This window comes from Dermacentor silvarum, chromosome 1, assembly GCF_013339745.2.
Source record: "Dermacentor silvarum isolate Dsil-2018 chromosome 1, BIME_Dsil_1.4, whole genome shotgun sequence".
NCBI classification, from domain to species: domain Eukaryota; kingdom Metazoa; phylum Arthropoda; class Arachnida; order Ixodida; family Ixodidae; genus Dermacentor; species Dermacentor silvarum.
The window spans coordinates 237,088,021-237,115,911 of record NC_051154.1 but is presented as its reverse complement, the minus strand read 5'-3'; the positions used below and the strand labels follow the sequence as shown (position 1 = coordinate 237,115,911).

The 27,891-nt window shown below is 47.8% G+C and overlaps 1 protein-coding gene across 1 annotated transcript in view; it reads left to right on the top strand.

The window, feature by feature from the left end:
- Positions 1 to 1,670: 1,670 nt before the first annotated feature.
- Positions 1,671 to 27,891, top strand: part of LOC119436954 (aromatic-L-amino-acid decarboxylase) — a 32,998-nt gene continuing 6,777 nt past the window's right edge. Inside the window, exons 1-10 of the mRNA XM_037703999.2 lie at positions 1,671 to 1,886; positions 6,568 to 6,681; positions 8,431 to 8,553; positions 9,072 to 9,206; positions 11,302 to 11,445; positions 16,313 to 16,379; positions 16,587 to 16,681; positions 16,777 to 16,844; positions 20,532 to 20,625; positions 20,701 to 20,799. Coding sequence (XP_037559927.1) covers positions 1,686 to 1,886; positions 6,568 to 6,681; positions 8,431 to 8,553; positions 9,072 to 9,206; positions 11,302 to 11,445; positions 16,313 to 16,379; positions 16,587 to 16,681; positions 16,777 to 16,844; positions 20,532 to 20,625; positions 20,701 to 20,799 — 1,140 coding nt within the window. The 5' untranslated portion in view covers positions 1,671 to 1,685. The remainder of the gene's footprint in view (positions 1,887 to 6,567; positions 6,682 to 8,430; positions 8,554 to 9,071; positions 9,207 to 11,301; positions 11,446 to 16,312; positions 16,380 to 16,586; positions 16,682 to 16,776; positions 16,845 to 20,531; positions 20,626 to 20,700; positions 20,800 to 27,891) is intronic.

Sequence of the window (27,891 nt, the reverse complement as noted above, 5' to 3'; positions counted from 1 at the left end):
CGTGGCACGAGAGCGTTCGCGCGGTTACACCGAGGGAGGGCTACGCTTACCGCAAGAACGGCCGCTCTATATAGAATCCGGAGCCCGAGGGCACTACGGCGTCCCTCGTAACCCACTGTGCAGTTTCGGATGCTAAACCCCGTATGCTACAAGCGCGAGTCAAAGCATTCGAGGACGAGACGAGAACGATAGTGGCTTGGTGCGGCGACGTCTTCTCGCGCGCGCGCGCAAGGGAGAAAGGCGGGGAGCGGGTGCGCCGACTTTTCGCGTTTGCCCACTGCTCTATGAAGCCACCGCCCCTATCTCGGGGTGAACCCACACCAGGGACTCGATCACCTTACAAACTAAAGAAAACTCTTCCCGGAGCTCCTAGCGGCGTCTCCGAGCTGGTTTGCGTTGCCTTAGTGCTTGGGCGATGAGGGCAGGTCCTTTCTCGGGTGTTTGTGCGTGTGTGGGTGCGTGCGCGTATGTGAGTGGGGTTTTTGTTTTTTCGCTCTGAAGCTGTTACCAATATGAATTGCCAACTAGCCCCCCAGCTACAAGTACAATAAATAATAATAGGTACAATAAATAAATAAACATAAAAAAATATTCTAGATTGTGAACTATCAGGTGTAATGGTCGACGTAAAACATCTCAGCAATCTGCGGTTTGCAGATTACATTGCCCTGTTCTGCAACGCTGGAGATGACTTACATCACACGATGAGATGACTTTAATCGACAAAATCTAAATGTAGGCTTGAAGATTACTGTGCAGAAGACAACAATAGAAAATTAATTCTGGGGTTTTACGTGCCAAAACCACGATATGATTATGAGGCGCGCCGTAGTTAAAGAGTCCGGATTAACTTTGACCACTTGGGTTTTCTTAACGTGCACTCAATACACCGTACACCGGCGTTTTTGCATTTCGTCCCCATAGAAATGCGGCCGCCGTGGCCTGGATTTAATCCCTCGGGCTTAGCAGCGCAACGCCAAAGCCACCACGCCACCACGGCGGGTCAAAAGACAATCGTGATGTTCAATATGACAGCCACGGCCAAGTCGTGACCAGCTATTTACTATCATCATTGAAAAGAAAAGTGTACAAAGATTGCTTTCTGTCATTAATTACCTGTAAGATGGTAACTCTGAGGACAACGAAGCAACATGAGAAGCAGTTAAGTACCGCTCAATGAGCGATCGAGGAAAAAAAAAAAGGGGGGGGGGGGGAATGCAATTTTATGAGTCAGGAAGACAGCAGTGTGAATTACAGAGAGCAAACGGGTGTACATTGTAGTTGAGACTAAGAAGAAGAGTTGTGCAGCTAATGCAATTCGTAGAGCAGATAATCGGTGGTCCATTAGAGTTACACAATGGATGCCAAGAAGAGATGCGCTGTCGATGACGGCAGACAATTAGATGGTAGGATGAATTTAGGAAACTTGCACCCGTAGGATGGTATCAGTTGACGCAAGAAAGGAGTAATTGGAGATTGCTGAGAGAGGTCTTCGTCCTGCAGTGGACATAAAATAGGCTGATGATGATGGTGGTTCATTAGAAGCCTAGAATAATTATAAAAAAATAGACAAGATCACGATGTCCTACAAGGAATGAAACGGAGCGCGCCGGTTTCCGAATACTCGACAAAGACCGAGATATCCTCGAATTTTTCTATATGCAAGGCACCGACGCGCCGGCGGCATGGATGACGAGCAGTTCCGCGAGGCTGGCCATCAGCTGCTGGACTTTGCGCTGTCGTACTTCAACGGTCTGAGGAACCAGCCCGTGCTCCCCGACGTGGCACCCGGCTACCTGGCTTCCCTGGTGCCGCCGGAGGCACCCCAGGAGCCCGAGAAGTGGGAGGACATCTTCAAGGACATCGAAAGGGTCATCCTGCCCGGGGTAAGCTGCTACTCGCCCCTCATGTATTCGAACCCGCGACCTCGAGCTCAACTGCGCAACGCAATAGCCACTGGACTACCGCGGAGGGCGTACCAGCAAACGTGCTCATATGAACTCTGTACGCTGACCGCCAAAGTAGTGCGCGTAAGCGGACCTGTATTCTGCGTGATAAATAAAAATTAATTCCTACATAAAACCTGAACACATAACATCGGCTCATAGACGTCTCCAAAGCACGCCGACCTCTTACTGAAATAACGCCCATCATATTCAACGGTTTCCTTGGTGTGCTTGGATTTTCTATGATTAAGCCATTCGACATGTGCCACTGCGTGTGTGCCTATTCTTGGCTGATCCTCCAGAATATGTACCGCTGTGACACAAAGGGTATATGAGCTTTAAATGTACTCGTATTTATATGTATGTGAAGCAATATGCATTTCGTTTCGTCACACCCTGATGGCAATAATCAAGAGGAGTGGGTGGGGAACTCGTGACGATAAACACATTTGAACAACATGATGTGCCAATGTGACTCACAAGAAGTAGAAGTTGGGACCTTTGCGGTGCCAACGAGACGCAATGGTTATTTTATAAACATAACCATTGCGTCTCGTCCCCCATTGGTCACACCAAAATGAAAAAAAAATATTTTATTTGAAAGCTTAAATTATAATTATGCTATTGCATATTATCAACTATTTCGTTGCTTCACGGGATTACTCATCGATTACTTAATTCCAATTAGGTTCGATTGGGACCAGTTAATTGGCATACCAAGCCCCATTGATATTCAACTGAAACCAACTGGACCTCTAATAATGTCCACTTGGAACCAACTAGACTTGCAATGATGTCCAATCGAAACTAACTGCACCTTCAATGATGTCCAATTGGAACCAATTGGGTCCCATTAAACATTGGACTCAATGATTCTTCTTTTTTTTAACAGGCTGCATGCTTCACTCTCACGAGTGGTTTACTTAAACAAATGCACCACTGTAAAGTGCGCGGTGCCGCAACTGTCGATATTCACCGGTGCACCACGGTTCTTGAGTTCAATGCTTGACGCAGGTGTCGTGACACCACAGTTGGGTAACCCTTACCTTACCTCTGCTAGTGAGATGAAGCAGCGTCTTGTCCGCCGAGGTGACGTTGCCTACGTAGTCGTAATAGTTTCCGACATCACCATTAAAAAATTATTGCGATCGATACTCTGTGTTCTAACACGTTTACACAATACAGTCATTAAGACCCTAGGAAGGCAATTAATGGTTTCTGCGCGTCATGTAATGCGTCGAGCCAGATGACCGGTGGTCTGGTCTGAGTGACAGAATGAGCGCCAAGGGAATGAAAGGAAAGCGCAGTCGAGGACGAGGATTTGGTGGTCTAATGGAGCCAGCTTATGGAGCCAGCTTACGCAAGACAAGGATAAATGGATATCGATGGAAGATGCCTTCATTTTGAAGTGAACGTTGCAGTGAATAAGTTGACGATGACGATGACTACGACGACGAGTTCAGTGTCCCCAAGATTTGGCCATGTACTCCTCCCAATAGGGTGGTACCAATTTCGATACGATGAAACGAATATAGAGTTCCTGTGCGAGCCGCATACAGGAACACTAGAAACGAAAAAAAAAAAAGGCGCACCGCCACCGAAAGCGCAGCTGACGAAGAGCGCCTCAAGTATATGCGCAAAATGGGCTCACAACGAATATTTTCGGAGCACATTTTCAATAGAACGCGCGGTACTACCGTCGTCGTCCTCTGGTGTTTCTGATTTTGGAGCTTCGTGGCCAGGCGAAAAAATCGCGCTCTCACATATAGGGAAAGTGCTTTAGGCACGGCACAAGTAGGGCGACAAAAGAGTACAGAGGGCGGTTAGCACACACAATTTAGCTAATGCCAAACACTGTGAACGCCCCACAGCTGATACTGGATCACCAGCGGGAAGTCTATCGGTGCTTAAAACTCATCACTGCGCAATTCGTGCCGTCAGGTCATGAGAGTTTGTGGCTCAGCTCCATTGCAGTGTTTCAATAACCGCACAATAAAAGCACGAATTGTAATCTCGCACTGCACTGAAAATACTGCGGCAAGCGCTAGACGACTCGGCACGGCGTGCGCGAGCGGCTCTTGAAGTCGTGTTTTCACATGATCGAAAGGAGTATTAAGTTGTTCACTTTCTTTCTCTCTCTCTGTTTTTTCTGTGGATTGTTCACAGCGTGCATCCGTGGAAATACTTTTAAAAGTCTACAAAAAGAAGAAAACACACATTCGGAGTTCGCAATGCGCTACACAAAGCATAATACACTATACCGCATGAACCCTACCAGCACCGGTGTCGTAAACCACTCAAATAGGCAGGAATCGAATAAAGCAAGGGCTGACAAACGAGCTTACGCGGCTGTCCGACTTACGCTTCGAAAAGCAAGGCGCTCCAGTCTATCCCGACCGGAGGACTATCCCGAAGATAGTGCAGTAAATAATTTAAGCAGGCGGATGCTCCTCTTACTCCTCTCGCATGAGGGGTGACGCAAGCGCAATAACTTAGCCCCATTCTCACCCCCAATTCACTCAGGAAGACATTGTCTTTTATCGACGTCAACTAGATGTTGAATCGCCTTCCAATTTTTTCCTACAACCTGAACCGCTGAAAAAACCTAACTCGCATTTGAAGGTAGAGCATTCGGTCGGCAAACAAGACAGGCCATTATTTCTGCTGTTGTCAGCTGATGCTCCCGCTGATCAGCTGTGCGGTCTTCTTTCTTTTAATATTATTTTCATTTTCTGGGGTTTGACATACCAAAACCACAATCTGATTACAAGGCACGCCTTAGTGGGGGACTACGGATTAATGTTGACCACCTGGGGCTCTTTCACATATACCCAAAGCAGGGTATACGCGAGCGTTTATTTCTCCTGTTGTCATCGAATTGAGGCCAGCGTAGCCGGGAACGAAGCTTTGATCTCGTGCTCAGCAGCGAAATGCCATAGCCAATCAGCTACCAAGGCGGGGGGCTATGCACTGTGTGACTACTCGTAGTCAGTCAGGTTAACGGGAAAGCACGAACTATAGCTAACCAAGGTACCCCAAATAAGTCCTGATGTCAAGACCTTGAAGCCGGCATATCCAAGAAATCGAAGAGGAACATCATTTTTCAGCCGAAGACCAACGGTACCGGAAACACTGGTCGCTACCACGTTTCTTCGCATCTTCTGCTCTCTATTATAGTCCCCATTTCCACTGGCTCCTCCGCATGAACTTCCCCTGTTTTCGATGGAAGCATTTTCTCTCGCTCTATTTGGCTTTCTGCTTCATGGCGAAGCGACGAGGGTACAATGCTCACTTATCCACCACCAAGTCCTCGGCCAGACTGCCCAACTTCCAAAATTAAAGGACGACCACGCTTTGCGTGAACAACTGAAAACCAACCGTGAGATAGTCCAAGCTTGATATCGGGTCATGCGCGTGAACTTGACGGCAACGGCCGCAGTGAATCGTTCCTTGGTGGGAACGACACATGCACACATGAACTACACCGCACAGCATGCAAATGTAGGGAGGAGTGGTTCAGCATTCGTTGTCGAGGAAACAACAGCGACTCAGCAATGTGCAACTAGTTACCACCCGGTTGGTGGCCTATCCCCCACAATGCCATTAATTGAGGCTTCACCATCATCATCATTATGTCATTTTTGTAGCCAAAAGAAAACAATACTAAGCTTTAATGTTTCAAGAAATATTGAGTCTTAACACTACAACGTGGGAAAGAATAAAAAAAAACAATCAGCGCAGCTTCACTGACTTAACGTCGCGAAGACTGATGAAACAGCGGAGCTGGTGGCTTCAACTTGGCTTTTACTTCCCGATGAGTCTATTCTTACCGTTGCCGCGACGCCACCTCTCTTACTCGAAACTAGGGGTCTTCGGATCTTCGCCGTCGCTTAGCCTCAGCTTCCCTTGCTCGGAATTCTGGGTCGGCACGTCATCGTTGAGCCCATGCTCGAGCAGCTTCCCGTCGTCTTTCCTGCCGCGCCGCTTCTTCTTCCGGAGACAGTTGCTTCTTCGTCCTCGCCATACTCGTCGCCGAACGTCGGAATGCTCTCCGCCAACAGTGCACGCTTTTATACTGCTCGGTTGACCCCCCCCCCCCCCCCCCAACCTGCAATTTTCGCCATTCTCCGACCACCTGTGGCTGGCGCGCGCTTCGCAAAACTGATCAACGCTCGGCACGGTTCAACCTCGACCTTAAACAGCTCCGCTGGTAAAATTATTTAAATTATGGGGTTTTACGTGCCAAAACCACGACCTGATTACGAGGCACGCCGTAGTTGGAGGCTGCGTATTAATTTTGACCGCCTGGCGTTCATTAACGTGCGCCCAATGCACGTTGCACGGGCGTTTTTGCATTTCGCCGCCATCGAAATGCGGCCGCTGCAGTCAGGATTTGACCCCCTGAGTCCGTGCTTAGCAGCGCAACGCCAAAGCCACAAAGCAACCACGGCGGGTTGTTAAAGAATGCCTGAGGAACATATGCAAAGTGAGCTTTGGCAACCAACCCGCTGTTTTTTGCGTTGAACTATCACATCATGCTTTCCTGCAAGTTCAAGATTGGTGAGTGTTGGTGCGATCAGCGCTATATTTATATTGTTTCTTTTTTTTCTTTCTCTTGCAGATGACTCACTGGCACTCACCCCATTTCCATGCCTACTTCCCCACAGGCCAAAGCCCGCCTTCGCTTCTTGCGGACATGCTCAGCTCAACATTCGCCATAGTCGGGTTCACATGGGTACATTTCTAACATTTTTGCATGAAATGGAAGGTTTTGAGATATGCGTCTCCAGAATGCGAAGCAAATTCCGCGCGTAATCTTTCCCCAAAACCTTCCCTCATCACTGCAGGGCGAAACTACGTCTTACATCAAAGTTTTTTATGGTAGATTTCGGAGATGAACTTCTCGAAAGCAGGTGCACGTTAAGATCATTTATTAAAATGCTAATTAATAAATTTTAGTTAGAGTTTATTAGTGATTCTCGCACAATCCCTAGCACCCACTGCCTCGAATAGCACGCCGCTGAAAGAGTATAACCTCTTTGTCTCAACGTATCTCCACAGTTCAAGTATTCTTTTTTTTAAATTACGCACTCTTCGCTGAAGCATCTTGTATGTGTCACCAGTTTCAGGAATCTGTGATCTGATGGCGGCAATCAAAGAACCGACAACACACGTTAGTATAGTACGGTATATAATCAAAGAAGGTGTCGTGAATACAACTGCAGGATATTGTGTTTGCCTTGATCAGTGACCCGTTTATTCTTAATATGTTTGCCTCACGGCAGACACTTTAAAATGTGCCTGCCTGTAGTCTTATCTTTAATATAATAGTAGGCGAGCGCGAAATTCGATTCCAGGGCGTATACCTTAGCGCATTCTCAGCAGAAGTCAACGCGAGGTTGTAGCCGCACTGTCCCAATGGGCCGTAAGTACAGCCATAAGTATTACGCATTGGGCGTTATGAACCGTTTGCTAGAAAGAGGCGCACGCAACCGTGCATTCTGACTGCGATGAAACAGCCCTGACGAGGTTCGACACAACGCATGCGACGACCTCGGAGGCCGTGTTCCGGCAGCCGTACTGGGTCTCCCTTAGATAGTATATGAATAGAGACTTCTAGATCACGCACTTCGTGTACTCCTTATTCCTGTGCTACTCAATTTAATGAAAAGGTCCGATTTTTGTTTAGTCCTATGCAGAAGCGATTTCTTATCTTTAAATTATGGGGCTTTACGTGCCAAAACCACGATCTGATTATGAGGCACACCGTAGAGGGGGACTCCGGAAATTCGAACCACCTGGGGTTCTTTAAAGTGCACCTAAATCTAAGTACACGCGGGTGTTTTCGCATTTCGCCCCCATCGAAATGCGGCCCCCGTAGCTGGGATTCGATCCCGCGACCTCGTGCTCAGCAGCCCAACACCATAGCCACTGAGCAACCACGGCGGGTCGCGATTTCTTAACTAGCGTAAAAGTAATGCTCAAATAGTAATTTTATATCTTCGTGATGTAAACTGCATCTATTGAGAAACAATCGTATTTGGAGCGTGCTCTTGGGAGCAATTTCATGTGTATACAAGAGAGGGACACAATGTGGGGAGGCCGCAAAGGGCTGTAGCTATTGGTGAGAAATTCAGTTTTAATTATTCTATACTTAAAGACGTTAGCTTGGCATGCGCTTCGGTGAATCGTGCAAATCCACAACTGCAGAAGAGTGAGTGCAAAAGGAAAGTGCACCGTTTACACCTCAGTTAAAATTTTACTGATCAAGGCATCGGCTAAAGGGTCGAGTTTCTTCGCAACAAACATCGAAAAACTTGAAATTGTTTGGTTCACTAAGAGGTTTAAGAGCGCGCCAAGTTCCAGGTTGGCATGCATATAGACTGCGAGAAAAGGCGGCGTTCTTGCCGCGGTGCCGTGGTCCGGAGACTTTTTACGCCTTTTGTAATGTGTAGTGTCTTACATTGTCCGGGAAACGTTCCAGATTGCGAGCCCAGCAAACACCGAACTGGAAATGATGGTCATGGATTGGCTGGGAAAGGCTATCGATCTCCCGAGCCACTTCCTCTTCTCCACGCCCGGCATCAACGGTGGAGGCGTCATACAAGTATAACACAATTGCTATTTCACACACGCGTTCCCTGAAATTACATCCAATAAAGGTGATATTTAAAGTGAGAATACATAAAATTACGCTTTTATGGCGTCGCTACTCTCAAATAGATATTTCAAGCATTGTATCGGGCTTTTAAGCAGTTAATTGCGTTTTTGAGGAACCGTTCCGAGTGCTTTAGATGGCCTCACGGCGTCTCAAAAGCGAGTATTGTAGAAATACAAGGTCGCTTCTCCAACGAGCCTCAGTGAGTGCGCACATTCCAACGTTCTTGGTACGCTCGCGTAATTTTTATTGCATTGAATATAGGGCCTCATAAATACGAAGTATAATCATTTGGCCTCAGTTTTCGCGTTACCTGCACACCAGACGCGCCCCTTTTGCCCCCTCCTTGGGAATAATATTGACTGAAACATATCCCTCAAATTCGTCGTTTTTGCCACTTCAAAGCTCTTCGCGTCGATTCTTCACACAGCCAAACGCGATACTGTCTCTGCCTCTGGTTTCCCCAGAGCACAGCCAGCGAGTGCACCCTGACGGCGGTTCTCGCCGCAAAGACCAAGCTCACCACTTTCCTGCTGCAGCAGAATCCGTCGCTCAGGCCCTGCCAAGTGTGGGACAAGCTCGTCGTTTACGCCTCCTGTCAGGTATCGTTACAACTCCATACAGCTATTATATGATCAAGACCATGTACCTTCGAAGGTGCTGCGCTTCGTGCGGCCATCTCTTTCGGCGCGTGGAAGAAAACGTTATTTGCGTGCGTGCGTGCGTGCGTGCGCGTGCGCGTGTGCGTGTGCGTGTGCGTGTGCGTGTGCGTGTGTGTGTGTGTGTGTGTGTGTGTGTGTGTGTGTGTGTGTGTGTGTGTGTCAGGCAGACTTGGATATTCGACAGCAATACTTGTCTGACGCCCATGTGTGTGGACACCTGCGTATTTATCTTTACCTAGCCTGTCTGTATACAATGTTCTCGTGCGAGGGCGTGATGTCCAGATGTACTTGCAGCCTTTGTTACGGCTGCAATTGAGTGCTAACTACGTGTCCCCGCCGATGCAACATTGCTCTATCACATATGGCAGCAGGAGTGGCCATTTATATATGCATACGAACACTTATTCTTACCGTGTTAGGGTGGCCGACAGACCATGCAAAAGTGCGACTCTTGAGGGTCTGAAGAAACCATTGAACACAGGCCATGCGCTTGTTTTATAATGTTTGATATAATGTTAAGGTAAGTGCTCGTTTTAAAAGCGAGTCTGATACTGACTGTAGAGGCAAACATATTATTTTCCACAGAACATAGAATGCCATGGACGGCCGAAATAAATCTCTGTTCGTGCGAATTTTCTTCGAATGAGTTTCTTCTTTGGATAATGCACCCGAACAGGCCGTATTGCGCTGCCTTTTATAGTATAGGGGAAGTAGTATGAATCAAGCTATCACTTGACGATTACAGTAGTAATACCGCTTCTTTCCAGTATAAGTGATTTGCACTTAAACGTCGTGCTAGAAACACCTGGAGCTCCAAGTAAAGAAAAAAAAAAAAAAGCTGGAAAAATAATACGAAAAAAGAAACTTCGGAATGTTTTATGCAAAAAAAAAAAAAAAAAAAAAAAAAAAAAAAAAAAAAACAGAAGAGCGCTGTCCACAAAGAACGTCTTTTCTTGTCAAACACAGCAAAAGTTCGCTGAATTCAGCAAGAATATCGCTTACTCGATCAGCGCTGGAAGAGGCCTGCGCCCCGCAGAGGACATAACCAGATGATGACAACGATGATTACTGGCTGATGACGACGTCGGTTACACACGGATGATGCGATAAATCCATGCTAGCTGACTTGATGTCTGACAAGCCGCCATCGGCGGTAGTGCGGCAGACAACATTGCCGTGCGGCTCATAAACTTGAATGTACAGCAGTTGATGATTCAGTACTGCTTCGTGTTTGCAATGAGACACACTAATTTTACAGTCTGGCGTCACGCGCTTGCCGTGTGTCGCCGGACTTCGTTATCTGCGCTGTGGGAAGATACAAGTCCATTAACAAACGCAGCGTGAACACGGACCATAACAACTTGATGCAAACAGCGGTCTCTGCGTGTGCTGCCCATGCTGTGCCTGCCTTCGGCGCAGTATTTATTCCATTTGTTTCAGTATTTAGTATGTTAGTATGGGACGAGCAGGTGCCCCAGCCAGCTTTATTTCTTTCTTCTCTCTATTCCATCACCCTTCTGTGCTTTCTTCGCAAGCATTCTTTTTTAAATTGGTCCTTTCGCTTAACACTGGAAACTCCGACTCTTGCGTTTAACGGCGTCATATTTAAGTTTCAGACGCATATGTGGACGCATCTTATGTTACAATTAATCTGCGCTGCCTCGTGCCATCTGTCTTTGGAACAGTTTTCCCAATTATACTGTAGCTGCGCTTATCTCATCCAACGGCTTCCGTGAAATGTTCTAGGAACACTTTGATCATAAGAATGCATAGTGATGATCACTGCGCCTTGCTTTTTTTTTACACAGCTGTTTATTGTTTGTTTTACTCCTATCTACCATTTTTTTTAATGTTATAGCTGTAATAACAGTTTATTTCTGCAATCTCTCTTCCCCCCTCTCCCTTACTCAATGCTCCTTTTTAGGAGCCTGTAAAGTATTGCAAATAAATAAAAAGGAATAATTGCAGTGTCACAGCGCGCCTCGCGTATCCGAAAGTAAGCACGGCAGATATGAGCTGTAGCTGTGGTTCGCAGGCCCACTCGTCGGTGGAGAGGGCCGCCTTGTTGGCCAGCGTGCGCTTTCACGTGCTCAACACGGACGACAAACTGGCAGTGCGGGGACCAACGCTGCGCGCCGTCGTCCAAGAGGACCGCCGCCTGGGCTTCATTCCGATGGCGGTAACGTCATCTACGTCATTATACGTCATTACACGCTGGGTCAATGCGAGCTCCCTATAAGCTCTCTATATACGTATACACTTAAAGGGCCGACCATGTACGCTGCACATGCGAAAGGAGCGACGAGGCCATAGAGTTAATATACTGACTCTAGAGGACAAGCAGCCCATAGGGCCCATGCATTGAAATTGGTCACCGCAAGAGCACCGCCATTATGATACGCTGATGTTGCCAGCTCCTGAAACGCTTGCTAGACTTGGCGATAGTAATCTGTTTTAATCTGGCAACTTATAGCTTGTAGCGTGTGTGCAGCCGTGTGCGCGTCGGTGTGGGAGGTGTTGGCCGTGCAGCCGTGCAGCTGGCATTTACGCAACCCAAGGATAACCCTGTTAAAATTTCCGGCGGTATGTGGTTTTCAACGGTCACGCACTAGCGAAAATACCGTATAGCTGTTAAGGCTTCCCTGTTTGCTGTCGCAAGTGTCACTTGACGAGCAATACGTAAAAAAAAAAAAAAAAAATGTAGCGGTGAATCACGAAAGCTGTCAACTCGCGTGATGTTCTGAACAAGTCAGGCACGTTTACTTACGTGTGAAGGGAAATGCCAGAGCCCTTTGGAGCTTTAGTCTTGCACAAAAGGCACGAAGGTGCCATCGTGTCAACCGATGTCGTCGCGCGATCACATGTCAGAGCTAAACTATACCAAACGAAACCACAGAACACCCATAACGAAACTACCACACATCTGAAAACACAAATAAAAAATATCCGAAACCGAAACTCGCGTTATTGAATGACTGAGTACATCGTGAATTGCATAAATTACGTTAGCAAGCGTTTCCTGTAAGCTTCATATTCACACATCACCTTCATAAAGCCATCAGGTATTCGTTTTTTATGCCACAGCATAAGGCGGCCTATACTTGTTTTCACCTCTCAAAATAATTGCGCTGGCCACATTGACAAGTTACAAGATGGCGTCGACAAGATGGCGGCGCCCTAGCGGTCCCCTCTTTTTCGGCCCAGCTTTGCCTCTAGAGTCAGTTTATTAACTCTATGGACGAGGCCGTCGACTGGCGATGACTGCTGCTGCACATCGCTTATTCATGACGTACGTACGGTCTTTGTCGGAAGGTTTCTAAGCCACTCCGCGATTAACAAGGCATGTCGTCATGCCACGTTACAAGACTCCTGTATATACATAGTTTGCACGCGCGTCACTTCCGCACCGGTCCGCGAGCCTGTCCGCCATACCTGCGCGCCTGCGGAAGCGTGCTGGAGCAGGCTGCGCGCGGTGACGCGTTGTTGATCCGAAGTTCCTTCTCGCGTCGTGATCATGCCAATCTGCGCGATTTTCGGTTGCCGCACAAGAAGTACCACTGCCGCGAAGCCGAGCTACGCAGAACCGGGCGTATAGGTCTGCAGTGCACCAAAAGTAATAACATGGCAGTGCGAACGCACAAGAATGCTATCGGAGAAACGTCGGTGCCTGTGGCTTTCCCGGATACATCGGAAGAACTTGAACAACGTGCGTGTGGTCACTTTGTGTCGGGCGAGTATATAACACGCCAAAAGACTGCACATCACGCATGATCGTAAAAGGGCGGCAGCGAAAGCCCCCGTACTGGTTGGTGACCGCCTGCTCGCACACGCATGGTCGCTTTTACCGCTCTGAAAAACGCCCGTGTACTTGTGTTGTAGTGCACGTTAAAGAACTCCGGGCAGTCAAAATTATCCCGGAACCCTCCACTGCCACGTATTTCATAATTAGATCGAGATTTTAGCACGTAACACCCCCCCCCCCCCCTTTTTTTTTTAACGGCCTGCAAACTGCTTCGCAACGTCATTTCTTGGTATGTGTGCTCCGCTTAGCAATATGCTAAGCAATATTTGAATGTATGCATGCTTTCAATATAATGGGCTACTTCTATTTAACGCAACAAAATTCACATGCACCCGCCGTGATTGCTCAGTGGCTATGGTGTGGGGCTGCTGAGCACGAGGTCGCGGGATCGAATCCCGGCCACGGCGGCCGCATTTCGATGGGGGCGAAATGCGAAAGCACCCGTGTACTTAGATTTAGGTGCACGTTAAAGAACCCCAGGTGGTCCAAATTTCCGAAGTCCCCCACTACGGCGTGCCTCATAATCAGAACTGGTTTTGGCGCGTAAAACACTATAATTAAAAAAATTCACATGCACGGATATGCACCGAACTGTAAACCAAAACTCGCAGAAAGGAGCGAACACACGTTTCGAAGCTTGGGGAAAAAGTGCATATAGGTGAACATTTGTGGCAAGAAAGCTGTCCCTGAATGGAGCAGCACAAAAAATACTGAGATAGTCTTCTCTGCCGCACGCCAAGGAACATATGCTTTCATTGACTCACCTCGCCGAGGACGATGGTAAGACCCGACGACAGACGCTTCGCTGCAACCTTCCTCACCCAACCGCTCGTGAAGTAATGGTGCGCCTTCTGCGATTTGTAAGCCTTTATTTCGTTCAGCGTGACATAGCTCGTGGACGGGAGAAGATAATTAATAATATCCACGTACGTCGTGGCCGGGAGCACCTTGGGGTCTGAACTGGTATCCACGCCAACGTGCAGCTAGTATGGGTCCAGGCCGTCGCACATTCCGACCTTTTCTTCGTAGCGAGCCCGCGTCGGCCCTACAAGCTCGTCCATGTAGGAAGGGCAAAATTCAGGGCTCCTAACTTCTGCCATCGCAAAGCTTTCAAGACAGCAAACGTGCGGCGCTGACACGTAGAAGCGAACGCCGAACACAAACGCAGCGGGCCAGCGGCTAGTAGCGAGGTGCCTAGCGATGGCGGACCATAGAATGTGGAGGGCGGTCGGGGCAGGCGGCGGATATGACGTCACGTGCAAACTATGTATAGCATGCTGTGCGCTCCAAAACTCAAGAGAGCGTCCAGACGACAGGTCTGATCACGTGCGAAGTGACTTCTAAACTTTTGAGAAAAAACTTTTGTCTCCACTTATCACCGCGCATATACTGTATGGTGCTCATTTCCCTGTACACGACACCAAAACAACATGCAGATAAACGCCCGCCGGAAGAAGTGCGCGTAGATGTGACACTCCAAAAGCCCACACCAAGGCACACACTCACTTTTTTTTTTTTCCGGCCCTTTGAAACGTTCTTTTATTCCGTGCTTGGGAAAGAAAAAAAAATAGTACGCTGGCAGTTCGCTATATTTCTGGCCTAAAAAAACGGGCAAGTTCGCACTCACTCGTGCAAAGCTTAGGCACAGCGAAACTGTCGATCCTCAAGTCTTACTGGCTGCTACTGCTAGGTATGAACTTGGTTGCTGCTAGGTCTTAACTTGGTTTCACTTAACTACGCATGTAGGAAAGTATTCTCGAGCGATCATTTTCAGAGGTACCTTCCCTTTCGCGACATTTCGCGTGACTAGCGCTGGACGCGTCGGCGCGCGCCTATACGAGCGACAGCGTTCCTGGCATGCCACAAACACAGGCAGGCTAACCAAGGTTGGCACAGTGCTAAGAACGCTGTTGCTTGCGACGCCGAACGCGTTGGCAACATTTCGCGTGACCGCGTGAATTTGTGGTACGAACCATAAATTACGGCTGGTTTAAACAGCTTACGCTTAGCACCGAGCTAAACTGCAGCTTTCTGGTGCGCTGAATAAGTGTATATGTTCAAAATGTAGGCACCCTATAAGGCTTGTGTCCTGCGGGATGTAGCTGTGAGAGCAGTGCTCTCAAAATAATCGTTTCTTTCCCTTTATAGGGTTAAATGGGTTTATGGGTTTATAGTTCGACGACAGGAGGCGATTGGCGATCAGCGAAGAAGAAGCGAGTGCGTGTATATAAAGGCACGAAAGTAAAATCAAGAAAGAGTGAAAGTGCAGCGCACACAGCTATAAGCGCGTTTCTTCATCATGGCAGTCAAGACGCCTGCCAAATTCATTACGTACGACGCCGGAGTCGGTTCCAAAGCATATGGGAATGTCCGCATTTGCCATTTTGTTCACCGCCGATTTGTGCATCCCTGTGGAGCGTATAGCTCGGCGGTTTTAATGGGATATGGCGTTAAGGACCCCATGTCGCAGAAAATCCGGCGTCGGCGTCCGCGGCTGAGAAAATAATCCCGAGCCACCCTGACCACGCAGGCCCTCCGCGTGGCGCAGAGTTGTTAATGAACTAATTGAATTTCTCAAAGTAAAATCCGTCAGAAAAGTCGTAAAGTACGACTTAACCACAACCTAGAGACATGATAGCGTAGGATTGTAATTTGAATATACGAGAAAACATAATTCTGTTACGAGAAAACTCAAACACAAACCCGTTTTCCGGCATTTCTACCATGCAACAGCGGCACGCCCGGGTAGATTACTTGCAAAAACACCATCCAGATGGCGCTCGCCTGCTCGGCAGGTCAAACTGGGACTTAACCTACCTAATGCGTTTTGGACAAGCGCGCCTCGGGGCAACAGCAAACAATTAATAAAGTAATAAAAAAAGGTCCTAGGTCCTTCACATTTTGATATAAGACGGCTTACATTGCCCCTGTAAAATATTTTTCCAGCAATGCATTTGTGTTTAAAAGAAGCCAACTTTAAGGGGGTTGGTGTGAGCTTGGTCTTTGTAAGCTGGCTTTCACCCGTTGTGGGTTGCAGTGAAGCCTACTCATGAAGAAAAATGCTATGCGAACGGGGCCCGATAAAGCTATCGCGTTCCACTCTTTAAAGACGAAGCTTAAGCGTCCTCCAATTTTTTTATAAACGGTATACCATTCATTTGGGTTTTCGCGCTCCTTCACTATATACAACGCCCAATTCCTGATGTATTTTCTTGTTCTCTTTTTTTTTTCTTTTTTTTTTCAGATGGTCGCTACCTTGGGGACAACCAACTCCTGTGCGTTCGACAACCTCGAAGAGATAGGAGTTGTCTGCAAGTTACCTGCCTGCTCCTTTCCGGATCCAACACTACATGTCATATGATTTTCCTCACAGAGACGTAACCAAAGCAAAGCGGAAATACTTCAGCGTTTCACTGAGCATAGCAGCCATATCTTAAGTTCAGAAGGCCTTCAAAAACCATTTTTACAACTGGCTTTGCTTCTTCTTCCTCGCTTACTTCTTTCTTTCGTTCTCGCAGGTGAGGAAGAAAGCCTGTGGCTTCACGTGGACGCAGCATACGCGGGATCCTCGTTTATATGCCCAGAATATCGACACTACATGAAAGGAATCGAGGTTGCACTTGCCGCTTCTCTTGAGTCATTACAGAAAAGTGGCGAGGATCCTGCAAACACTTAACTGTGCTCCTAAATCTCGCTGTCCCGTTTCAGCACGTGTCGTCGTTCAGTATGAACCCACACAAGTGGCTCCTGGTCAACGTCGACTGCTCCGCAATGTGGTAAGCAAGAGCAGCGTTACTGCGCAGTAGCGTTATCCATTGCCGCGTCTGAGCCTCGTGCAACGGGGAGAAGCAAACAATAGCGGTATTCGAAAACGATCACGAACAGTAACGAACAGCGTTGATAATTTGTCAAAACAAGTCACCATATCTGTCAAAAATAGAAAAAAAAAGGAGACAAAACAAATCATGGCTGCAATAATATTTTGGAGGCACACTCTCTTTTTGTTTCTGTTCTTTTCTTCTTTTGTTTTCCTTTTTCAGCTTTGTTGCACATCAGCTCGACACGTCAGCGCCGTTCCGAGACACGAATTTGGATAGTGCCGAAACTGAGCTGAGCGAGACGTTCTATCTTTCTTTTTTAAGGTTGTGCTTGTGCTCTCATTGCATTACATTTCGTCGACTGAGTTGTACAGCGATTGTACTCTTCATTGCCAAACCATACTTTCATGCGTGAAAAGTTTCACAGCGGGGCGGCAGATACAGGCTCACACATATTAGCCGAATGAAAATGTGATGCGAAAGTTGTATCGAGTTTAAACCAATGCTTCCTGCGGGGCTTCATGAGTATAAAGTTGAAGCCATGCACTGCGCAGTCTGTGCCGGACCAGTCCGCTTAAGCGTCAGTACCCGCTTATGAAGAAAAAGCTTCTTCTTCTTTCTGGGGTTTTACGTACCAAAACCAGTTCTGATTATGAGGCACGCCGTAGTGGAGGGCTCCAGATCAATTTTGACCACCTGGGGTTCTTTAACGTGCACTACAACGCAAGCAAACAGGCGTTTTTGCATTTTACCTTCATCGAAATGCAACATCACAACATATATTCACAACATATATTCAACGAAATCACAACATATATTCGTGTCGATGCCTTAAGAATGCACGTCAGGCATTTCGCCCGGATTCCATCGCATCACATCGCCACACTTCCTACTTCTAGGCCACAATCTGCATTCAGCGATATTATTGCTTCGCATCGTGCAGTGTTTCCGCCTAACTTAACGCCTGCAGCAAGACCACCATTACCGTTGTGGTGCCTACATCCCCTCGTAGCCCTCCTAACCATTCATGGAATCCAAAAGAAAATGCCAGTCGTCATATTTCGCCCTACAACAAGCACACTACTGTTCCTGCATGAGAAACACAGCGGACGCCTTCACATTTACACGGATGGTTCAGTTTCTTCTGCAAGCTCAGCAGGAGCAGTGGTTGTTCCCGCGAAGTCCGTCACCATAAAATTCAAGAAATCGCATTTTACATCATCGACGGCTGCAGAACTCGCTGCCCTCCGCGATGCTCTAGAGTTTTTAGTTGAAGAACCGTCTCAGGCATGGTCAATCTTCTCCGACTCCAAGGCCACTCTGCAGTGCATTACGTCGCCATCTCATCATGGACCGAATGAACAATTCTGACTTCTGCATCATCCCGCAATAGAGAAAAAACACGACATAGCGTATCAGTGGATACCGGGCCATTGCGGTATCCACGGAAACGACCGTGCAGATGAAGCCCCCCGATCTGCTCATGATGGTCTCCACTGTGCTGCTATACCCCTATCCAGAACAGACGCAGCTGCAAGGCTTCGTTTGCTCGCACGTGAACTTACACTTGCACAGTGGAACGTTACTCGACAGAATTTACCAACGCTCGTCTCCACAACTTGGATCCGAATCTACAGCTCCGTCTTTCGTCAGGAATATCTAGAGCTGAGGAGACGCTTCTGTGCCACTTGTGGCTTAGCGGGGCCTTCACAAATGCCTACTCATTTCGGATCGGAATGGCCAACAGCCCTACATGCAACAATTGCAGCTGCGAGGAAACAGTCGCCCACCTTCTCTGTGAGTGTCCCCGCTTCAATGCGGAAAGGAAAGAACTTTCAAGAACGTTAGATGGACTTGATAAACGCCCTTTGTCAGAGGAAAGGGTCCTGGGACACTGGCCGAGACCGTCCTCAGCACAGAAGGCTTTGAAAGCATTGTTGCGCTTCTCGCGGAGAACTGGTGTCTGAGACAGACTTTAAGCATTGCTGTATTCTCCATTTCTTTTTCTTTACACTTTTTTACATTTCTGTTCGATTATCTTTTATTTCCCTTGCTCCCTTAGTCCCTTTCCCCAGCACAGGGTAGCCAGCCGGTCTGAGCACTGGCTAACCTCCCTGTCTTTCCGTCTATTCCTCCTTCCTTCCTTCCTTCCTTCCTTCCTTCCTTCAGGTAGATCCGTTGAACTTCCGATGTCCTATCCGCGTCATCGAAGGGAGAGCTTGGCAAGATTGAGGTACATGCGTCAACCGAGCGAGACTGTCCACGTCACAGCTTCCTCTGCCGTTTGAACGCCTGTTCATCTGGCACCCTACACGCGCCCCCATGCAAATTAAAAAAATTAAATTGGGGGGTTTTACGTGCCAAAACCAGGATCTGATTATGAGGCACGCCGTAGTGGGGTACTCCGGAACAATTTCGACCACCAGGGGTTCTTTAATGGGCACCTAAACCTAAGTACACAGTGTTCTCGCATTTCACCTCATCAAAATGTGGCCGCCGTGACCGGGATTTGATCCCGTGACCTCATGCTTGGCAGCCCAACACCACAGCCACTAAACAACCACGGCGGTTACTCCCTTGCTGTTCCAACATCATATGCAATACATTTTAGCGGAATCTTAAGTATTCATATTGAGAAACTAGACTCACTAGTACTTATTGCTGGGCTAGTTGGTTCATACTTCTGGCGAGGGAAAAGACGCTAAAACATTTAAAGAAACGTCCTGTCTCGTCATTTCTTTATATGTTTTCGTGTTTCCGCCAGAAGATATACGGACTGCCTAGCGATTCCTCTCCCTGGAGCATGTCCAAGCGGGCGTTTGTATCGACAGCGCTGCAGACACGTAAATTTTCCATCGGGACGTTAGGCCAGTGTGCACAAATCCATCCAGTGAAGGGCCAAACAATGTAAGAAAACAGGTCTATCGGGCACCTTCCAATCTTTTACGGCTAAATTATAGCTAAGTTGTAGTACTTTTAATGCGAAAGCATTACATGTCCCATGAGGCAGAAAAGCCGGCGTTGTCCGCAGCGACTGGTACCAAAAATCAATAACAACATTAATTAGTAGTCATTATGGGTAATTAGTGTGAAATAGAGTGAATTAGAGTGAAGTAAAATGAATTAAAGTTAGAACACGTAAGAGTAAGGTGTCTTAAGGTGGAGTAAAGTGAATTAAGGTAAAATAAAGTTAATGAAGGCGGATTATAGTGGATTAAGGTTGGTACAAATTAGAGCAAGGTGGATTAAGGTAGAGTTGTGAAGGACAAGTGACAATGTATTACGTCACGTTAGAGTTGTGAAGGACAAGTGCCAATGTATTACGTCACGTATCATGGACGTGACCAAGTAATTAGAGGAGTCATAATGCTTTCGCATTCAAATCACGTAAGGATACTCAAGTGACTGTCAATTCTTTATTGTGCCTCGTACTTATCCAACGTGCAAAATGTTATCTAGTATGAACTGGTGATAAACGCAAGCACGCACGCACAGGCACAAACGTGTGTATACACGTATACAGCCACAAAATTGCTTGCTTGCTTCTACCTTGGTACTGAGCGCTATATTCACACAGTGGTCACTATGTGAAGCAAAAATACGTAACAGTCATGTACTTCTAACCACCACACGTTGTTTTGACAGGTTTAGGAAAAGAACCGACATCGAAGAAGCGTTCAAAGTGAACCCGCTGTATCTGAAGCATGACAACGAGGGCGGCAAAGTTCCCGATTACAGGGTAAGAGTTCGAATTCCCCCGAAGCCCTGGTGCCGTCAAAATATTCTTCTGCGTCTCACCCTGGTGTCGTTTCAGCACTGGACAATACCTCTGGGCAGGCGATTCCGCTCCCTAAAGCTGTGGTTCGTGTTCAGATGCTACGGGATCAACGGCCTGCAGGCACACATCCGACAAGTAAGTCACGCGGTGCGCGCGAGACTTCTGCATCTACTGGCGGAAAAAAAGCGCAACTTCCCAAGGACAAAGAAAAAATAGACACACACAGGCGCTGTTGCGTGTCTGTTCTTTCTTTGTCCTTGCGGAGTTGCGCTGTTTTCTGCCCGGCATCTCTACCAACTTGCCCAAATGAGTTCTACACTCTAAGAAGTATTCCGGGGAAAACGGGAGTAACTGCACAGTTAGTCCAAAAAAGGGCACTTTCGTCCCTCAAGGGAGTAACTGCAGGAGTGTGGGTGGCGTGTGCAAATTTTGGAGAGTAAGTGTACGATCCCTGGTCCGAAAGAGAGCAAGGGCGAGGACGAACTGCAACAGTTACTCCCCATGCACTCTGCTGTTTTCGTCCGTCTCGTGGAGTGATGCGGCGAACGCGGTATTGTCTATATATTGTCACGAGCAATGGCAAAGACAAAGACATTGTAGTGGGGCTGGGTCAGAGGCTCTCTTGTCGGACTGAAAACCTGCTGGAACCTGTGCGCTCTGTGCAGTCTTGACTAGGCAAGCGCTAGCCGTTCACGGTTAATTAAATACTCCCCGTAACATCTTTTTGGTGGAGGTGCGGGGTATATCATTTTGTCCAGAAGTGCCTGGGTTGGCGCCGGTATGGCAGGTTGCGTCGCGGTCTCAGCGTCAGCAGCGAATGCAGAAACAATACATTCTTCCAAAGGTGACAGTTCGGCTAGTGAAATTCCTTGAGGAAGAACATGGGTCGAAGTAGAAAAGTTGAGGACTGGAAGCAACGTTTTGTTGTTGGCAATAAGCACTACGGTATGGGGAAGTGCGATGTTGCGCGAAAGGATCAGATCTGTGAGGGGAGCGACCACATATTCACCATCAGGGACTGGGGGAAACGGTGAAATAAGGACGTAGGTAGCAGCCTGCGCGGGTAGTCGTAGAAACTCCAGGGAACGTAGGCGAGCGTTACTTGATGCGGTGTTATCAGGACACAATGGCAGTTCGAGCCGCAAAATGCCAGAAGAACAATCGATGAGGGCAGAGTGGGCGCTCAAGAAGTCAATGCCAAGAATGACATCATGTGGGCAAGCGTCGAGAACGGCGAAGAGAACTGAAGTGTGGTGGCCGGCAACAGTAACGCGGGCAGTGCACATATACCAAGAACAGGTGTTCGGGTGCCGTCAGCTACTCGCACAGTAGGAGAGACGGCAGGTGTCAGCACTTTGCATAGGCGGCGTCGGAGCGTAGAACTCATAACATATATGTGGGCGCCAGTATCGATGAGAGCAGTAACGGGCACGCCGTCGACGAGAACACCGAGCAAATTGCGTCTTGAAGTAGGGGTCGATAGAGGTTTTGCGGTCCTTGTCGTCAATGCAGCCTCACCTCCCGGAGCTGCACTGGCTAGTTTCCCGGGTGGTGTCCAGAGGAAGCCGGAGAAGGAGAGCGATGGCGTTGAGGGGAGCGCGACTGGCGACTCTGAGGTGACGGCGATCGGCTGGACCAGTGTCCTTGTGCGGCAATATCGGCGTAGGTCGATTCTGAGCGCGAAGAAAGACGGTGAGGATCACGGGCCGGGAGTTGGTCGTCAAGAAAAGATGTTCTGTAGTACGGGCCACGATCTTGGCGGCGGTCACCGGGGAAACTTGGTCGGTAATTCCGACGATTGCGGCAGTGGCGTGAAATGTGGCCGACGCGAGAGCAAGAAAAACAGATTGGTCGATCGTCAGGCGTCCTCCACTCAGAAGGGTTGCGGTAGCGGGGTGTGAACCGGGGAGCGGAAGCGGCAGCAGCAACAATTGGGGCGGTGTGGTGTTCAGTGGGAGGACCGGACGCGCACATGGGCGGAGGGGCGTAACTGGGGGCTTGTGGAAATACGACGCCCATATTGGCAACCTCCTGACGTACGACGGCCTGAATGAGAGATATTGTCGCCAAATGGTCGTGAGCAGGTGCCTGATAAGCGGCTGGAGCCATGGCTTCGAGCTCCTGGCGAACAATCCTGGCCAAGTTGTTAGGCGGCGAGAACGGAGGGGGCGTCACGGGATCATCGCACGAGGATGTCGCAGCTGTATTCGGGAGTCTGTTAAAGCGCTGAGTAATCTGCCTGCTTTTGGCTTGTTCAAACCGCCGGCATTCAGTGATAATGGAGTCAACCGTGGTGCAGTTCTTACACATGAGGATGTTGAAGGCATCGTCAGCTATGCCTTTCAACACGTGGCCAACCTTGTCCGTCTCTGGCATGTCTTTGTCAATGGTACGGCACAAGGCTAGTACGTCTTGAATGTATGCGACGTACGACTCCGTGGACGTCTGAGCTCTGGCCGCCAGCTCGTGCCGGGCTGTCATTTGGCGCGCGGCCGATCGGCCAAACAGTGCACGCATCTTCTCCTTGCATAGGTCCCAACTTGTAAGTTCTTCTTCGTGCGTGTTAAACCACACCCGAGCCGTGCCCCGTAGGTAGAAAATGACGTTGGCAAGCATTAGAGTCTCATCCCACCTGTGGTGCTTGCTGACGCGCTCGTACAATAGGAGCCAATCGTCGACGTCTTTGTTGTCCGTGCCGCAAAACGTGCCGGGGTCGAGGGGCTGCGAAAGGACCACGGTCGGCGGCGCCGCAGGCGCGGGCTGCGATGACTGCGTACTGTCTTCGGCCATGGAGGCGGGAGAAACGTGGCGTCCGCTCCGAAGATCCAGGGCCGGGTGGAATAGAGCCCATCATGAATAGTTGGAAGTTCGTGTACTGTCTATTGAATTAGATGTAAAGCAGCACTTTGCATCTTCGTGAGAAAATTGCCTGAAATTTAAAAGGTGGAATGTGAAGTGCACTTAGTGTGCGTGCACACCAAAAGTGAACGATACACATACACTTCAATAATCGATACACAACGATTATTGAAGCCTAGATGGTCGGCAGTAGATGACGTTTTAAGATTGGTTAGTAGAGATAAAACACCAGACTCACTGATGACTACCTCGTGCATAGATTCCCACTAATGTTTTTAAAGTTGGCAATAAGTTAACATTTTCATGAATGAAAATTGTTACAAACGTATCATTAAGAAGTTGAGCGCAATCTGAATCGGGGATAGGAACACCATAAGAATCAGTAAGACTGATGTCAGCGCGAATTACAGGGTTCACAACACGCCAAAACCGACGAGTATTATTTTTTAGCATGAATGGCAAATCACGAGGAAAAAAAGTTATGGCGAGTTGATTTTAGCAATGCCTTATAAGCCTTTTCACACGTTTTGTGTTTATCATGGGCACTTGTGAGACCAGTCAGTTTAGCCTGCCTGTACAGTCTCTTCGTTTTGTTATTAAGCCGCCGAAGCTTGTTGGTAAACCAAGGAGAACTGATTTTGCAGGAAATGGATAACATATGAATGAACGTGTCAATGAGAGAACTGAGGGTGGCTTTAAAGAGGACCCAGTTCTGTTCAATCGAGCATGAATGAAAATCATGCAGAACTTTATCTGAAAATGTTATAAGTATTATAGGTGTTCTCGATTAAATGTATCCCGCAAAACAATTAATCTTCATCGATGTTCACCTTTCATTTAGTCGACTTAATCTCGATCAGACCTGCCTGATTATACGTTTTTGAGAGTTTGACAGGAGTGGCGCGAAAATTTTGAAATGGTACTGAAATAGCGGCGCACAAGCAGTGACTGTGCGGCTGTGGTACAGCGACTGTCGACTATTTTTGCGAGTCCCGAGTGATGCCGAGCCGCGTGCTTCCCCCCTCTTCCCCCTCACCGCACACGCCACCATGCCACCCGAAGCCGGAGGCTTGAAATGCCCTCGCAATTCAAGGCATACTTAGCAACCCAGTTGTTGATCTCTGTACCACTCCCAGTCTACTAATGATGTGGGAGAGCATGCGCGCCGGTTTGGAGCATGTTTTTGACATAGCGATGGAGTTCACGTCGACTCAAGCAAATCTATTTCGAGCATCTATTCTCACATGCTGGTTGTATGGCGGCTATGGCCACCCAAACATCCCAGCCAATTGGCATTCCTTCGCTCTGTAGAAAAGAGCATGTGGTTTAAAAACCTATAACAGGAATTTTCTTTTCCCCAGTGCATATATCTTGCATATTTCAGCTGGACCTCAGCTTTCACTTTTGCAATTTTTCTTATTTAACTGTACTGTACAGGGATTTATTAGTGCAATGTACATAATTCTTATTTAATTCTGCACTAAGTGCCATTTTATAACATATATTGTTTACCTTTCAAAAGCCACTAGTGCCAACTACATTTAGTCTATAACAAGTTAAAGATTATACTTTATCAAATGTTTATACACTTGTGTTTCAAACTTGGTTCCACCTTTCAAACATTAAAATAGGGTCCTACAAAAGTAGATGACTGCGTTTCAGCCTTTTAAAAGGTGGCCGCAAATATTTCGATCAATCAATCGATGAAAAACCCTACATCGAAAGCGATTAATCGATTAAAGGCTAACATGTTGAATGATTTATCGTTAATCCAATAAAAATATTAATCGACCATCCCTACTCCTCATCATGCCAGTGTAGTGATCGAGTACCAGCGATGTTTCGTGCAGAGAATTTTCCCCTTTCGGGGGAACTTACGGCCACAATTTTGGACGAAATGGATAAAGGGAATCTTTGCGATATTTCAGGGAACTTTAAAATTGATGAAGTAAATAATGAATGCCTTTTAGCAAGCCATCACTTTGACAATCAACGGCACGTCCTTCTCAGTGCATAGGCCAAGCTTGGAGTCAGTCAGCTTTAAGTTCTAATAGTATTTGTTGTTGAAAAGCGAGTGTGCTGTTTGGTACACAGTGTGAACTGCAGTTTGTTTGGTCAATATTCGATACGGTTACCTACTCAGAATCGCTAAAGAGCTGTGCGCTACCAGTGCTAGTTGATGCTAGAGCTCTGATTACGCGGAATATAGGTCAGGAACCGACATTAGAAAGTTCCACATTAAAAATCGAGTTCTAAATATATCGCTGTCCGACCAAGACGTTAAATAAACCGTGTAATGTTTTTGAACAAATAGGGTGCCCCAACTATCATGCACCAAGATTTAAAAATATGCAAGAGCCATGTACAGTATAGAGCACTTATAACGTAATTCCGCTTATAGTGCAGGACCGGATATAGTAACGTCTTTTCAGACTCCCGTTAATTTTCCCATAGCACTCCATGTATACGCATAGCGTTTACAGTGCAGCCGCGTGAGACGAAAAATCTCGCCGACAAGGGCGGTAGCGAGCACGCTTCTCAACGAGGTGCGCCCACCGATGGGAGAGGAGATCAACGAGGGCGATGCGGAGGAGGCGCATAAGACGTGGATCATGAGTCCAAGGGCGACAAAATCGTCGCCGCGTGCCGTATGTGCGAATGAAAGCGCGCCCCTTCACGGAGAGCGAACACACAGTGGAGAGCAAACGCGATCGCGCGAAAGGCCGTGGATGTATGGGAGGGAGGGGAGGGGCAACGCTGTGCGCGGCACCAAATGCGTATCTTGCAACTTGCAACCGGACGCAAGGGGAACTGGCGACGCAATCTCCCACGCGAAAGGTTGGAGATTGTTGTGGAAAGGGGTGAAAAGTTGGGTTAAGTGCAACGCGATAACTGTCTCTCAATAGAGGACACCTCAACCGCGTTGCACAGAGGGGAAGTGGGATTGACAGATTAGAGGAGAGAAAGATCGCAGAGGGAGCAGGAGCAGCATCACGCGAAAGGAGCAGCTAAGCGGGAAGGCAGCACGGGAGGGAGGGAGGCGGGGGGGGGGGGGGAGGGGGAGGGCGGCTTTTACTCTGCCAACAAATGCATTCGCGCCTGTGCCGGCTGTCGGTGTTGTCGCGCGCAGCGCGCACCGTATCTTGCAAGCGATCTCCACACGGCTCTGACCTTTGTTTGTATCGCTGTGCTTCGCCGCTCAGTTTCCGTTGAAGCGATAGAACGCGAACCTTCGCTCGATGCGGCGGCCGCGTTTCCCCACGCCCGTGTTTTGACAGTGGTTGTCTGCGGTCATCGAGTCTATTCATGTTTGCTTGTGCGCATTGACACCACGTATGTCAATTCAGTCAGTAAGCGAATGTGTCAAGTTTATACGGCCGATAAAACTACCATCCCTACTCCTTATAGCTCTCTACTAATTTGCTATCGCAATCGATGCTTCGCCTTTCGGGCGAAACTGAGATATTTTTTTAATTATTACTTTGTCTGCTTCATGCGAAGATCGTGCGTACTTGGACATTAACCTTTCAACGTTCGTAAATTTAAACGGATGCGAAACTCCCAATCGCACGCTCCGATTCTCGGATACGCGCGGCTGCTTGGTCTACATGTTTTGCATACGTGTAGGGCTTGAAAATCGTTATTTTGGTTATAGTGCGGTACCACTTATAGTGCAGATATTCCCGACTCCGGCGACTTACGTTATAAGTGGTCTACACTGTAGGTGGACAGAACTAAGGTAATGTTTGCAGTCGTTTGGAGATACTCAGATTATTTTTTGCATTCCGCCTAATTACATAATTCATCTTAATTGATGAACTTCTTAAATATTATAATTAGATGAAAAGTGTGACCGAGAAAATGTAGAGCCAACATGAAAAACCCCCGATACAGCTTTGTGTTTTTTCGATAAAGCTTTTGACACGACAGTGTGTCAGAGTCTCCGTGCTTGCAGCCAGACTTATAACCGATAGAGACGTCAAATTCCTGTAGCTGCAAGCTCCACCGTGCCAGTTGTTCTGAAGGATTGCATATGTTTGTCAAGCAACATAGAGCATGGTGGTCTGTCCCCACATTAAAGGGATGGCCGTAGTGATAAGGGCCAAACTTCGTGATCGCCCACACGACCGCGAGACACTTTTTCGTGTGGTAGGGTAGTCCGCCTCGGCACAGGACAGCGAGTGGCTACATAAACTATTACTCTTTAATTTTAACGAAATCAATATTTCAAACTCCGATTCTCGGAGGGGTGGTGGCGTACGCGCATTGTGAAAGAGTGTCTTTTGCTGCTTGGTCTACATGAATTTATTTTGCATACGCTCTAACATAAATATGTAGGGCTTGAAAATCGTTATTTTGAGATTTTAA